The 15,409-nt window shown below is 38.8% G+C and overlaps 2 protein-coding genes across 2 annotated transcripts; one reads left to right on the forward strand and one right to left on the reverse strand.

Annotated features, from left to right (window-relative positions):
* Nucleotides 1-640: 640 nt before the first annotated feature.
* LOC143465822 (leucine-rich repeat transmembrane protein FLRT3-like) lies at nucleotides 641-6,230 on the reverse strand. The gene has a single exon (XM_076964317.1). The coding sequence runs from the start codon at nucleotides 3,035-3,037 to the stop codon at nucleotides 1,139-1,141; it is 1,899 nt and encodes a 632-aa protein (XP_076820432.1). The 5' UTR covers nucleotides 3,038-6,230; the 3' UTR covers nucleotides 641-1,138.
* A 5,320-nt stretch (nucleotides 6,231-11,550) lies between these two features.
* LOC143464794 (leucine-rich repeat transmembrane protein FLRT1-like) lies at nucleotides 11,551-14,960 on the forward strand. Its single transcript, XM_076962785.1, has one exon. It carries the CDS (start codon nucleotides 12,749-12,751, stop codon nucleotides 14,564-14,566), a length of 1,818 nt encoding a protein of 605 aa, XP_076818900.1. The 5' UTR covers nucleotides 11,551-12,748; the 3' UTR covers nucleotides 14,567-14,960.
* The last annotated feature ends 449 nt before the right edge of the window (nucleotides 14,961-15,409 follow it).

Consider the following 15,409-nt stretch of genomic DNA (forward strand, 5'->3'; position numbering starts at 1 on the left):
TGTTTTCAACAACATTGAAGGCACTCAGCCCAGCTGTGCGTGAATGCACAGGTTAATTGGAAATTAAACGGTAGGTTATACGTAAAAAATGTAGTATTTTAAGGAGTATAGCCGCAGGTGCCCAAATTGGCACGACCGTGTAGTGTGAACTGCAACAGTTTCATCAGATGAATCAAAATGAGTAGATGATAAATCGGTCGCACATTGCAAACTTTCCAGTGTGGAACCAGTAGGCCTATATCATGTAAATTTTATGAATTTATTTTTGTGGTTATTAGTAGGCTTATTAACCACTTTTGTATACTTTAGGGATAATTTTGTCAGTTAGTCATTCACAAGACCGACCATGGGCTGCTGCTGACTCGCCAGTAGAATCGCTTGGAAAATATATCACATCAATTCAAAGTCAATTCTTTGCATATTAGAAATGCATGCATCAACAGAACTTACAGTATATCACTTCATTCACATGTAAGTTACTGTCAAGCCTGATTCATGGAATTGTTGCGATTAAACAGTGAGTTACCTACCCTTAAAACTTATTTAACCTATCCTGGCATAGTTTTCCACATAGCGACGCTAGAGGGGTGTAATGGGTGAACAGCGTTGAGGCTTTCACGTTGACATTAAAGACACAATGTCATTGTATGAATAATTGAGCTGTATTTTACGTTGGCATTGAATAATAATTGCAACATTTAAGTTATTTCAAGCAATCAATAATAACACAAAAAAACTGGCCCAGCCAGAATAAATAGTCAAACACAGTTTAAAATCGATAAGAGAAATCGCCTATACACATTACCGCCTTGGCAAAGAAATCCCACGTACGTAACTGTTTTCATTGTTGGTTGGTGAAAAGTGTATACGTTCGGTCTTTTCAAAGTAAGTTTTTGTCTATTTTTGAAATGAAAGGGCTATGTATAATTAAAAAAGAGAAGCACATGAAGATAAGGCGGTACGACAGATTTCCCATTTAAACATGCACTTCCTTGAAAAGTTACAAGTCTAAAAAAAAAATAACATAAAAGTGAACTGATAAATGGACAGCGTAGCGGAAACTCAAGATAAAAAGACTAGGCCCGTAGCCTACTACACAAGAAAACAAAAATAAAACATAATACATATCAAAAAAGTTTTAAACAAAAAGCCCAGAATCGGTATTTAGCTTGGAAGAGCAAGTGTTTTCATGTGGCAAATACCCTGATACCTGTGGCGAATGATTTTCAGACTCATTATTGTGACGACTTAGATGACTGTTTTTCGACGTTATTGTTCCTGTATGAGTCGTCGACAGTGACTCGTCGTGACTATCGCTATAACAACTGTCACTGTGGTGTGACAAGTCTTTTCGTACCATTAACGTAACGTCGAATTCAGGAGTGGCGTCAACTATCGGAATACCTCTTCCGGCAGAATAAGGTAGATTTTTTGCCAAAGTATTTGTCTTTCTTGGCGGCAAGTAAGATTGCAAAGATCGCCTGCGTCGCCGCCTCAACCAAATAGCAAGCAAAACGATCATAGCAACCAGCACGCCACCGCCGATACCACCTACTATCCAAACCCATCTTGCTGGCATCTCTGGTTGCACGTGTGGCTGTTCGGTAGTGGTGGTGGTGGTAGCGTATAAGGTGGTGCGCACATTTTCACACTGTTCTATACCAATCTGATCCGGGTGTTGGTATGACGTCACCACGCATATAGCGTACTTCGTGTCCGGTTTGAGATTTGACAGCTTTGTGTCTTGTCCAGAAGGCAGGGAGATTATGGTGTAATCTTCCATCCACATTCTGGCTTTGTAATCATCAGATTTTCCGTTACCTTCGAAAGTGCAGTCTTCGCAGAGCATGGCACCGTACATGGCGGAAAACGTTACGTAGGGAGGCTCGTTAGCGCTGCTGGCGTCGTAATTAATCACGACGCTGGTAGGGTTGACTATTTTAAGGTCAATATCATAAGAAGATTTTCGACAGCGCAATGCTTCGGCGTCCATTGCGTTCAACGTAACTCCACTGAAGACGGAAGGAGTGGCACACTGTATGGAACCCTCACTGCTGGTAAGTATTGAACCGGTGTACGTCAACCAGCGCTTCAGGTAGACCAAATTACAGTCGCAGCTCCACGGATTGTTGTGCAATTCCATCGACAGCGAGGAGGGGAGTGTGTTAAAAGCACCTATTTGCACGCTTCGTAGGTGATTCGATGACAAATCAAGTTTCGCCAACCTGTTCAATTCTTGCAGGTCGCCGTGATCCTCGTTAGATGCACTGTAAATGTACTGGATATTATTGGAAGAGAGAAGTAGATCGGTTACGTTGGCCGGAAGGTTAATGGGTATGTTTTCCAGCTTGTTATGACTGAGGTCTATTGTACGAACACTGCGCATCTGACTCAAGCCTTTCAGATCCCCGGTGATGTGGTTATAGCTGAGATCCAAAACCAATAACTCGTGCAAAGGCTCCAGAGATGTAGCTGACACAGCGTTAATTTTATTGTGATTGAACCGTGCACTTTTTAAACTTCTAGGTAAACCTTCTGGGAGGGAGGTCAAATTATTCGCTGAAATAGAGAGATCTTCGAGACTGTCAGCGGAGACGAAAGCGTTTGTCGCAATACCAACGTTGGTGATGTTGTTTGAATCCAAATATAGTTCCTTCAGGTTTCGCAGGTTTTTAAAAGCTTTCTTTCCAACAAACTTGATCCTGTTCATTCTAAGCGATAAGTAAACGAGGTTGCTTGGGAGGTTGCTTGGAAAAGACGTAAGCTTATTGTCGTGCATGTCCAACCGTTCCAAACGAGATAAACTCGCTAAGGTAGACTCCAAAGAAGGACTGTGCTCAAGAGAATTTCCTTGCAGTAGCAAGACCTTGGTGTCAACTGGAATCCCGTACGGAACTTGACGTAAATTTCTTTCGTTGCAGTAAACAATCTTTCGCCTTTGGTCACACCGACACGGATACGGGCAGGATTGTGTCAAAGTAATGGGGCTCCAAGCCACCACCACGAGCAACGAAATTACCAAATAATCCATTTCCATTTATCAGTTTTAAGACTTGTGAAATGTTTGGTATATACTTTAAAACTGTTCTCTTGATAAAAACGATTTTAATCTGTAGTTTCACTTAAATACAATCTAGAATACAAAGTAAAACATTTTTTTACATCAAAAAATACTTTGCTATATGCATGTCTCATCTCAGTATGATATCAAGTGCAGTAGTTTTCATCGATTGAATTATTTGTCGTATCGCCGCCTGTTATCCTGCCATTTTCATTAATCCCGTAATCATTACAGAAATCACTCATCGATATTACTCCCCAGAAAGCATTGAGAATCTTATAGATTTCTGTAATTACTTTTCACGGTAACTTTGTTATTTCCCAGTGGAATAGCGTGGAAGCGATGAAACACGTTCGCAATCATATACGCGAGCAAAAGTAGTGTACAACTATATTGAACCGCTCATGCTAAACTTGCACTACATCTTATTTGCGATGCCTGGCGACGATCACGTAACGAACTTTTCTTGTGGCTATAACCAGAAAGTTGCCTTCCACAAAACTCGAAGTTCGTCAAAGATAAATTGAAGCCGCGCCCTCTGCTTACACAGGTTGTAATTTATCACTCATCTACTATAAACAACAAAGATTTTTGTTGCTTTTTACACGTTGTTTTTCATAATTACTCCACAGGTTTAACATTCGAAATTATGAAGAATTTACCTTCCCATCATAATATTTCAAATATCGTAAAATTTATGACCTTCACTGACGTTGCTACCGAGAATTTCTAGCCGCCTACTGGCTAATGTGTCAAAATATCTAAGTGGGCTCATTTGTGCTAAACAATACAGTTTTGGTATACTGTTTACTTCACGTTTTTGCCTAAAATAGCTGAAAAGGGCCGACACTGAAAAGGAATTCTCACTACCAAGTGTAACGTTATAATGAAGTAAAACTGGCTTATACAGCGAAAACTATATGTACTTAATTAAAAGTAGTTGTGGAGTTTATCCGGGTAAAAACAATTCAACCAGACAGCTAACCATAAAAATAGGAAAAAGCAGACACGAATAATGGCAAACATCATCCGCTATAAACTTCGTTTCAGACTGAAATTCACAATACATGGAAGTACCAAGTCCACTCGCTACGGTCTATATAGTATTACGATCCAGCGCAGTAAAAATCACCCAGCTGAATTAACCAAGGTTAGTAACACCCTCCCCTTACAGTGCTAATGTCTTCAGCTAAACTTTACATGCAAACTGATTTCTCAATTGATCTCTGTTGATTTGTTTCTTTTGTTAAACGCGGTGAAAAAGGCGACCTACTGAAACAGCAAACAGCGGACGCTAGTTGTAAAATTTTCGCTAACAAAGTATGCAATTAAGCTAACGCACATATATGGTCTTAAAATCCATTGCCGATTACACTTTATTAGCCCTTGGTTAAAAGGTTCTCTGGAACTGGATTGAACTTAAAACAAATCGTTTTTAACAGAACACTTGATCGCGATATATTCACAAGTCCTGAACTAAATTACATCAAAGTCTGGTCTGATTTCCATCCTATTCTCCCAAAGGAATCCATTATACCATATACCAACCCCGAGACTTCTGAATGTTGACAATAAACCTCCATATTTTAACTTATCACAATTTGAAAAGACTGTGTCGTGTGCCTTCTTAGCCAACGGTATCGTTTCAACGACCCGCGATCATTTGAGCAAAATTTGGGCATGTCTTACTTGAGTCATTCTGTGCATTTAGGCGTGAAAATGGCAGATTTATCAATGTACTGAAACCGTGTGTGACATCACTAAAGTTCATCGCATTCGTCACACTCGTATCAAATCGCAAACGTATTGGTTAGTAATAAATGTGAACGATGATAGTCGCGGTGACGAAGAAAAATTATTGAAATCGATCGTAAAATAACGGAATATTCTTCGTGGTAAAAAAATTAAACGAATTAAGCCAAGCTTAGGCCCACAGTTATTGATGAAACAAAATTATCAACGTAACCAAAACTTTATGTGAAATACTATATTGACTATGATTTTTGTCAACTTACAATATCACGTTGGCATTGGATAACGTCAAATTTTTACATCGTTGCTATATCAGATCTTCGTGTACGAGCATTTCAGTTAATTAGTCCATACAAAAATACATACATACAATTGAAATGTAGCTGAATCCTTATAAAACACGTGTCCGCATTCAGGTCATTCTGCCTGCTTGGAGTTATGACGTCATAAGCCTCACATTATGCGCTATAGTCGATTTTATCGGTCCGTTCGCCCATTTCCGCATTAAAAAGCAATCGAGGAAAATTTTATAATGTACTTTAATCAAATGGGTTCGTTTACCGACATCTGTCAGGCAACATGTATACGAGAAAAAAGAGCAAATGTTAGGCGCGTGCTGAAACAAAGGAGAATTAATTAGATTTTGACAATGACAACCACCGAGATGACAATAGATCTGTGGGAGTTAGGATGTTGTGCCATTTACTTCCCCGTCTAAATTGCAAGATGATATCACAATGAAATTACGCTATCTTATAAAATATTAACCCTTTTCATAATGGCTGTATCCCACTCTTTACTTCTCCGTAGGCGATATTTTATAATAGCGCTATCAGTTGATAAGAGATGAAGGAAAATTGCCCCCATAACTTATGTCACCAAATGTGTTTTATGGCGCAACGGATATAGCTCTTCTATTCATTTCAGTCGTTCCGTGGTTTAAATATTCAGCACATGAATACAGGATCAGTTGCTACAGGCTCAAGCTAACAAAAGAAACATGACTGTGCAATCGAAGCACAAATCCATGACTTAACAAAGCAGAAAAATCGGTTCTTTGTACCACTCCCATATACATATTCTACTTCTATTTCCTTGATTGACAACGCTCAGAGCTGAATAGGTCTTGAAGTGATTGCTTTTTAGCACTTTCTAAAACTCCGTTGTTGAACGTGTCTTTGCACTGTCATGTAACCGTACCAAAAGCAAAACATAATCCGATCTCCGTAGAGCGCAGAATACTTCCCAAACGTTCTGTTTTGATTTAGAATGGGCTACGAACCCAACATGGTTCGTTCATTGTTTTCATAGGTCGACCAAGCAATAGAAGTAGGTTCACGGTATACGCAGTGAGTAATTGGCGCAAAACAAACAGGCCTGACAATCTAATCCCTACACAAACTGCACTGATGGTTCGAAAAGGTGAAATATCTCGCTGTACCCGCATCAATTATATGAAGTTCGCGTCTAAACAAGCTATACTGAAGTGTCCTATAAAGAGAAATAAAGAAGTACCGAAGCTACCGTGCTGTGGACACAGCCGACCTCGACTTATTTCATAAAACGCTGCCTGCCTCTTGGAGATTTCCAATAACGAAAAGGTTTTAATTTTAATATATCGGTTTAAAAACGAATCCGTTAGCGCAACCAAGAGTCCAAATCTTATTTAGTCGCGTCTTAATTGAACAGCTGAGTTGAAGGAAAAGTTTTCATCGCTCCGGTACTCGAAATGACACGGACACACATATATGGTTTCCTTATATTCATTCTGAATCATACTCTCCTGTTTTGCCACGAGATGTTTTGTATGCATGATATGTTAGCCTTGTTAATCCCCAAAAATACTAACTTCAATTATTCTGCCTAATTATTACGTCACGAGGGATTAACATAAGATTCTTGGAGAGCGTATTCAAAGGTTCTTGTTTTCCAACGTCGCGCCATTTCGCGTTACGCACCTGCGTTGGGAGAAAAGAACTCCTTCCTAATAGGGTGCTCAACGCATAGCCATATTTCACTACCTTTTAATCGGCGGTCGCTTATCTAACGCAGCACAAATGTATCTCGTATGAATCAGTTACCAGTTTCGGAAAACATCAACGTTTCTTCGAAGAAGGCATTCAGGCAAAGCTTTTGTACTCCCTTGGAAAATCATTGATTTGTTTGTAGTTATGTAGGTTGGGGCCCGCACAGCGTACAACTCACAGAGCGACGCGTCTAATATTGGGACCGCAACAACAAATCAAATGTTTACAACCAATAATGGGTGATGACGGATGCTTGTGTTGAAATTTCCACCTTATCTCAACTTATTGTGTTTGATCTTCGACAAACAAACTTTGAGATAACGACGAATTCTCTTGCTCTCGCCTCAAAGTAGCGAGTCGAGTATAACCACGCCACCAACGGCAGTAACCTGTAAAAATGTCTGCATTCGTTTGTCAGTGAACTGTGTTGCTTTTAATGCTCTTTAACAAACTTAACCCTTTCCAGCTGCGTCCGGCTTATTTTGGGCTCATCGCTTTACGCGATGATGCGTGAATTTCTAATTTATCTTACCCAGAAGATGTTTCAACTGCTCGGCGTGAACAAGTCTATGCGAAGTTTACAAATGACAACATTAAAGTTTTGGTTTGAATAAAATAAGACGAAAATTTGAACGCATTTTTAAAATAAAGTGAAAGTTTGTTCGCGACCAATGCATGATGTAATATCTCCATCGATTTAACTTTTGACCCAAAATTCCCACAGGCCACAGCAACCAATTATGGAACTAATCCTTTCCCAGCTAATATCTGACAGTAACTGAGCTTTGAATTAAGCAAGTTATCTTGACTTAAAACAGCTATAAGGTTGCACTACGACCATACTAGAGAATCCATAAAACCGCTTTAGCTTCCTTAAAGGCGGGATACAAACAAACGGACATTGTTTAGTAAATTCGTCTTTGTAAAGGATGGCGTAATCGATATGAGGGTAAAAGTAAAACAAAGAAACGCTACGGTTTGGACGGCTATTTCATAGTCTTGGGAAAGAAACGCTTCATTTCCAATCAAAGAAATTCCTTTACTCGGTTAATCCTTTGATAAATCACCTCCCTAGTCCACAATACGTGAGATGATCATGAATAAACAGTTATACCTGACATTTATTCAACAAGAATTTTCATTAACACTCCCAACAGCCGATTTACTGCTCCTTCTGGATTAAATTATCAAAACCTTTCATACTTATGCACAGGTTACGAAGCATTCAACTACTTGCTATTTCTGGGGTTTTGTCTGTTGCTGTAACTTCATACTAAGCACATAGCCGTGTAATGCGAACCCCCGGTACCCGATACCGTTACGAGATCAAAGGGCAGTCGCCGCACCGGTCCCTTGTTTGTTGGTAAGCTTTTCCCACAATAGCGGGCGCGCGACTGGGACATCTCAAACTTGTGTTTTAACGGACAAGACAAAAGCCAGTGAATAAAATCAAACCTGATTTTAATGTTATGGACATAACAGAGCTTTCTATCACCCAAAACAAGTTAATGGAAAGCTATTGGTCTCAATTCTTTTTCCTGTACGTAATTTTAAGGTCTACCGAGAACATAGCGAAAGTAGCAGAGTTGTTAAAAACAAGACTGTCCTTTTTATTTTCTGGAAAGTTGATCGTTGTAATTGATTCCAGCATATAAAATGGTGGACAATTTTGAAGTATTCCGTGTTTAACGACCGTGCCGGTTCCACAGTTAAATCAAGACTTAGCTGACGAGTCGAACAGTTTTTCTTTAAGTGCCCAACCAATTTCAATGCTAGTGTGTTTATCCGTCATTTTGCTTGTTGTAAAATTCTGTAATGCTTATTAAGTTACTTATGTTTGGGTTTGTTAAGAATAAATTGTGTAAGGCTGAACAAAAAGAAAAGCGATGCAACTTTGATCGAATATATGAGAGATTATGTACAGAAAATGCCACAAGTAAGGCAAGTATTACATAACATTAAATATAGTTAGCAGGAATATAGGCTACATTTAGTTTGAAACTTGGAATGTAACCAGAAAAGTATTTGACTGACGGAGAGGTAGAGGAAGTTTGCTTGCTTGGAAAGCATTAAGCTGTCATCGCGTCATGAAAAAAAATCGTGGGCAACCATGACGAGAGAGCATAAAATTCTTGGCGCCAATCGCTTTGATTGAATTCGTTCCGTGTTGGTTTTCTCTACTTGGTTACTGTACCAAACCCGAATGTGCGTCTAAAAGGATTATTTTACCCATGTATACCGGGTGGGTCTCGATCAACATTCCAAAGACCTTGTTTACGACACAAACACTCCTTTAAAAACAAACCACGCGGCGGCGCTGCAACTACATTTAATTCTGCCTAATTTGGCATTGCCGGAGACTTAAAGGCAGAAAGGCTGCAGCTGAAATCTCACATCTGCTTCTTAATTGAAGCTAGGCTAATTTCCTGTTGACGTGGGTTTGTGCAGATTGTACAGCGATACTGCAAAGGCTAATCTATGCAAAGTAATTATTTTGTTTTGTGTGTTTTCAGAGTCATGCTTTTGGTTTACCTCGTATATCTATTCTATGAGTTTGATTTTGAGCTAGATCAAAAGATTTAGGTGAGAATAAAATTTATGGAAGAGGGGTTTTCTGTTTAATCTTGCGATTTTATTTGAAACCTCCCGGATATATCTCTTAGATCATGAGTAACACTTTAAATGTTAGTTCAGTTGTTTCAAAGCCATGAAATTTATTTTAACAAAAATTAGTTTATACACTAGGTCTTGGTCAGCACGTGACAGCCCAAACTAAAACTCTTATTTCTCTTGATGTCTTTAGCATTCTTTTTAGTAACGGTGTTGAAAGTGAAAAAGCTTTTTTTTCATCGTGACTGGCCGCCATTCGCCTTGACGTACGATGACACATTTATGAAAGTGTAAAAATATGACTGGCCGAGCATAACATTTCACGTTTTCCCTAAAGAAGAAAACACGTTAAGATATTGGAAAATAACCTTATTTATGCAGATTTGAAACCAGGTCGCCATTTTTTTATATAATCAAATAAAAAGTGGTTTTAAACTCATTCACTCATTTTTCACTCACTCAACGCAGGAAATTATATTAATATTATACATCAATCGAAACATAATGGCCTAGAGAGATTATCACTTATACATAACACACTGTTGCAGACATGCCAAAACGAAAAACTTCTAATTTTTCGAATAAGATTATCTGCATGACTTAACTTAAACAAAAAAAGAAAAATTCACGTGTGTGTGGTGTTTATATTTAAATAAATCATAAGAACAGAAAGATAAACAGCAATCTCGCGTTGCATTCTAAAACCGATAAAAGGTTAGTTTTGGTCTCTGTACAGCAGATGCTCAACGCTTAGAAAAACATTCTCCCCCGTTTCACCGATTTCACACTCAACTGGGCAGTTTTGGCGAATATAAGCAAACAAACCATTATGGAAAACAATAGAGATAATGTCCGCAATGCCTGCGTCTTGAAACATTGTTACTGCATTTAGAATTTAGATTAACACTCAGTTGTTGCGCTAGCTTGCAGATTACAAATGTCGTAAACTAATTATCGTGTCATCTCCTTTTTCGACTAACAATGAGGCAGTTCAGATTAAGTTCATGAGATTATTGTTCTGCTCTCTGAAGGATGAAGATCAAACATTTTAAGTTGTTTGCTCGTTTTATGGCCTAATGCTGCGAAATAAAATTCTCAGTCTTCGCTTTCAACAGTTTTACGAGTGTTATTAAACCCAATAAAGACCATTATTAAACGATACACAACTAAATTTAATAATTTATTATTGGTATTTTCACCAAGTAGGCTAAACTATTTAATGAAGTCAGTCTCTATTTTAAAATTGTATTACATTACATTATATTGATCATTTTATCGTGGATGGCAGAACGACAAATCAACGTTAAACGTCAATCACGTGTTGGCGCGCCTGAGTAACATAACGAGTATCAAAATGTTTGAAAACTTCTGATGAATAACGACCGTTGGCAAATAAAACCTATAGTTATTTGTATATGATTTTTTTGGCAAATCAGCACCTATTCAAATTTCGATCAAGCCTACGTTGGGTCACCTGACATCGAGTTTTGGTTTGTGACGTAAAAATGTACATCTATGACAACTAAATCAACGAAGAGCACGTAGACAAATAGGCGCTGTAGGTTGGTTTTTGTTGGTTCCGGTGGGTATGAATATAGCGGCTTGCATTTTCTTGTCTAGCGAGGAAACCTTAGACGTTGTCGTGCGGGACACTCATGTTTATTTTATTGTCGCTTCAGCGATAAAAGGCAAACTCCAATTAGAAACTGACATCAGCGTTTCGCCATGATATCAAATAAACAAACTTTTTATCTTATGCAAACAATAAACGATTACTGCTATCGCGTACTGAAACATCGTACATAACTTTCTGGGAATTTTTAATCGATAACTAAATTCCAATCCTAAACTAAATGCATTAAGCGTATTACTACCGGCGATCCAGTTCGTTATGAAACGGTGTTGACTGACTCTTGTTACAATACATTGAACGTCTAAAATTTCGTCATACCTAACGCAGTGAACCGTAAAATTAATTAAGTGCCATTAAATCTCAGCTCGTTTTTCTATTCTGCCATCCAGAAAGAAAATTACGGGTCGCGCTCGTATTAATAGAATATTATCAGACAAAAATGCGCAGTTTGCCTGAGCTAAGCGCATTGTGTTCAAGTTTTGAATTATACAGCATCGAATCCCATGGTTTTCGATAATGGGATATTCTTCTGCATTGGTAACAATCTTAAGGGATTTGGCAGGACTAGAAACATAGTAAATCCGTTCGCAAAATCGTTTGAGGGTCTCTGAATTACAATGGAAAGCCGACATTAAAGGGGACGAATGTAAGCCGTAATTGTCTGATGTATTGTTAACGCTCACACCTGCGTAACTTCATGGATAAAGCATTGGAAGAGCTGTCATTGTTTCAAAATAATAAGATACCTCGATTTCGTCGGCTCTACAAAGAAAATCAATAAGTGCTGCTTGTCGTTTAGAACATCTCAAAATTAGTCGCCACCATCAACCTATATTATTTGATGCATTTTTTAATCAGCAGTTTAATGGCATGTTTCTGTGCTGTTCGGTGGAACATGGTTGTTGCAATTCATTGACAGATATGACAAGAACATAGATGGCGCGTTTAACTGTGCATAAACTTGCAGGGCTTTCTACAACTTATTGTGGTTCCATTCTGACAAATAGGAGATGTTTTATTGATTTTTGTTTAGAACCAAATGTAGATCACTTTGGCTGCTTTGCAATTTATTTTTAACGCTAGCGACAAGGTGTGTGTGCTTTCTCTATTTAGAAAGGAAAACAGAAAAGAGAAAACGCATTAGCTGGAGGTAAAATACGCCAAATATAAGGGTTCAATTCACACTTCGGGTATAACCCGGTAAATGATTCAGATTAGGGATAAAGCAAACTGTTTTTGTTGGTGCAATTTAGGGCTGGAAATTACGCCCAACTCTTTGTGTTGATATTTGCTCGATGGAAACTCGATACACCAAGCGAAGAGAAAAAATACGAGCGAATTGAAATGCGATAATTTCTCTCTTTTGTCGCGAATGATTCTAATTGGCAGCTGTTTCGCAAGCGAAATTGAGTACCGTGTCAGCCAGGTTAGTCCTATGCCGATGCGGTATAGCAGCAGGTAGCGCGACGACGTCTTAGTCAGACATACCGTTTTTGTCAAGTTAGCGGCTGGTGAGCAAGTTCAAGAACAGTTAGTTTATTGGTTGGAGAGCTTTTGTTTTTGTTTCACACGTTAGTGGTAAAAGAATGACGTAAATGATTAATTAACTTCTTACCATTTATCTTATATTTAACTTCTGTTCTTATCTTAGACTTTCTAGTAAAGATGCATGTGCATGTAATTTTTGGGTTGCTCTTTATATTGGCGACGGCATTACCAACAAACGGGGATGTTTGTCCAAAAAAGTGCAGGTGTCGCCGTGGAATAGTGTATTGCAACGAAAGAAGACTTACTTATGTGCCTGCAGATATCCCATTAACGACCAAGGTCCTTCACCTGCAAGGAAACAAGATAGTTAACAGCAAGTCTTCAGATCAAAACTTAAAGCGATTAATCCAACTCAAGAAACTTAATCTTTACAATAATAAGCTGGCATCGTTCCCTAAATCGCTTCCAAAGTCCCTGGAGTACCTTTCATTGCAGCAAAACCAGATCAGGTACATTGCCAGAGATGCATTGGAAGGCCTGTCTTCTCTTACGGAACTCAATCTTGACTACAACAACATCAGTGACGAAGGTTTATCGCCTACAGCCTTTCAAGGTGCCAGATCTCTCAAAGACCTTGTTTTGACGGGGAATACCCTACAGTCTGTTCCGATGAATCTACCGAAGAGTTTGAAGTGGCTCCGAATGGATCGGAATCACGTGAGTTTCGTCTCTGTTCACGCAACGGCTCGCCTATCAGGTCTATCTAAGCTAGACATGTCCCACAACAAGTTGATTCGCATCTCTCCAAAAGCGTTGCACGAGTTAAAGAATCTTACATATCTTAACTTGGCCAGCAATTACTTTGAGAAGATTCCAGTCTTTCCACAAAGATCCCAATTGACTGAACTGATTCTGTCAAGAAACAAAATTAGATATATTGACCGAGATGAACTTCGCAACCTATTCCATCTATCACAGCTCGACTTGTCGTCAAACGGACTGGAAAGTGTTGAAGACGGTGGCTTTAACGACTTTCAGAATTTACGTAGCTTGGAGCTGCATGACAATCCCTGGCGTTGCAATTGCTACCTCAAGTATCTAAAAACATGGCTTGAGCAAACAACGACGGTCGTAAGCAACTTGAAAAACATCAAGTGTCACAGCCCGCCTCATTTTCGAGACGTTACAATCAGCAGCATTGATCTTGAAGTTTTGACTTGCAATGCCGACACTGGGAAGAACATCATTATATCCGAGGTGTCTACACATTTTGTGCGTTTAGGTTACATACCTGACAGCCACGACCCTTTCTATTTAAAGTACAGTATCTTGTATGGTACGTTTGCCTCGGAAAATTGTACGTTGCCAAGCCTGCCAGCCGATCAGAGCGTGACCCTGGTCATGAAAAAGTGGTATACCATTTCCATGGAGAGTCCTTTTGTTAATTTGACGAACTTGGACGACGATACGCGATACGTGATTTGTATCATCACAAGATATGATGCTGAAATAACACCCAGCACCTGCCAGGAAGTAATTACGCTTAAACCTGCGTTGGCCACTACATCTTACGTTGCGGCGGAAAGCTTACCAGTGTGGGCGATTGCAACAATTTGTTCCACTCTGTTGTTGATACTCGGTCTTAGCTTTTTAGTATGGAAAGTGCATTCGGAAACAAAACAAACAAAACTTTCCACGAGGTCTGATCCCAAATCTTGGTTGTACGCCAGTTCGATAACTTTGGACGCCAGGCAAGAGTTTAACGTCACACTCCGCCCGCGTCCAATGGTGACGTCACAACGTTCTTTGAGTAATGACGTCATATCAACTACCCATACGGGTATGACCACCGTAATCGGCGAAGTGAACACGCCTCCGCAAAGGCCTATCAGTTTTCACGAAAGATATAACGAAAATAATGAGGTTATTATTGAAAATTGTAATTGGACTGCTTCACAAAATACTGATTTAAATGATACCGGTATTTACGTGTAACTGTGCTTTCTTAAATGTTTGAGTTATTTATAGTTTTACCTTGCTTTTACACTGCTGACAGCACTTCTTTCATTGAAGATTCTTTTGCGCATGCCCTCGCCACTGTCGACCAAGTTGTTTTTGTTTATGCACCATTATCTAGAATTACAATGTCTGCAGTTCCACGCCACCGAACGCGTTAAAACTATGAAGGTTTAATGACAATGAATTTTGCATTATTTATGGACGAAACGGTTAGATTTTACCTCTGCCGTCATTCATCGAGATCTATCGATTTTTTATTTTGCGCCCAGACAACTTTTTGAGCAATTTTTGTCGTTTTTGTTTATTTTTACAAAGTTCGATATCACAGAATAAACTTGACATGTTCGCACTAAAATGTTTCATCGTATATGGCAGACAGATAGATGTTTAAATATGAGGTTTTCTATAAAAAAATATTAAGCAATATTGCTCAGAACAGATTTTTGCGTTTTATGTAGACAATTTTCTAACGCCAGTAATGTATAATTAGCATGGCACTATGCACGCGAGTTCAGATCAAAGTTATCTTTAGTTGCTTTGATGTAATTTATTTCATTTTTCCGCCTAAAGGCTTTTACTTACGACATAAAAAAACAAAACCTTTATGAACAGCGCGTCACCCTGATATTTTATCGTTTTAGTTTATCTTGTAGTGTAAACAAACAAAGCATACAAAAAAAACTCCACGTATGAAAAAAACTAATATTTAAAATTATCTCAGCTTTTATTTCCTAATTTAATTACGCTTTTTATGTTGCCCTTTGTCACAACTCGCATTTTCCATCAGCGCACTTTTACCTTTATGAGTACATTTTGACA

This window comes from Clavelina lepadiformis, chromosome 7, assembly GCF_947623445.1.
Source record: "Clavelina lepadiformis chromosome 7, kaClaLepa1.1, whole genome shotgun sequence".
NCBI classification, from domain to species: Eukaryota; Metazoa; Chordata; class Ascidiacea; order Aplousobranchia; family Clavelinidae; genus Clavelina; species Clavelina lepadiformis.

Excerpts from the sequence above, each read along its gene's own strand:
- LOC143464794 (XM_076962785.1), top strand. The coding sequence starts at position 12,749 with ATGCATGTGCATGTAATTTTTGGGTTGCTCTTTATATTGGCGACGGCA.
- LOC143465822 (XM_076964317.1), bottom strand. The coding sequence starts at position 3,037 with ATGGAAATGGATTATTTGGTAATTTCGTTGCTCGTGGTGGTGGCTTGG.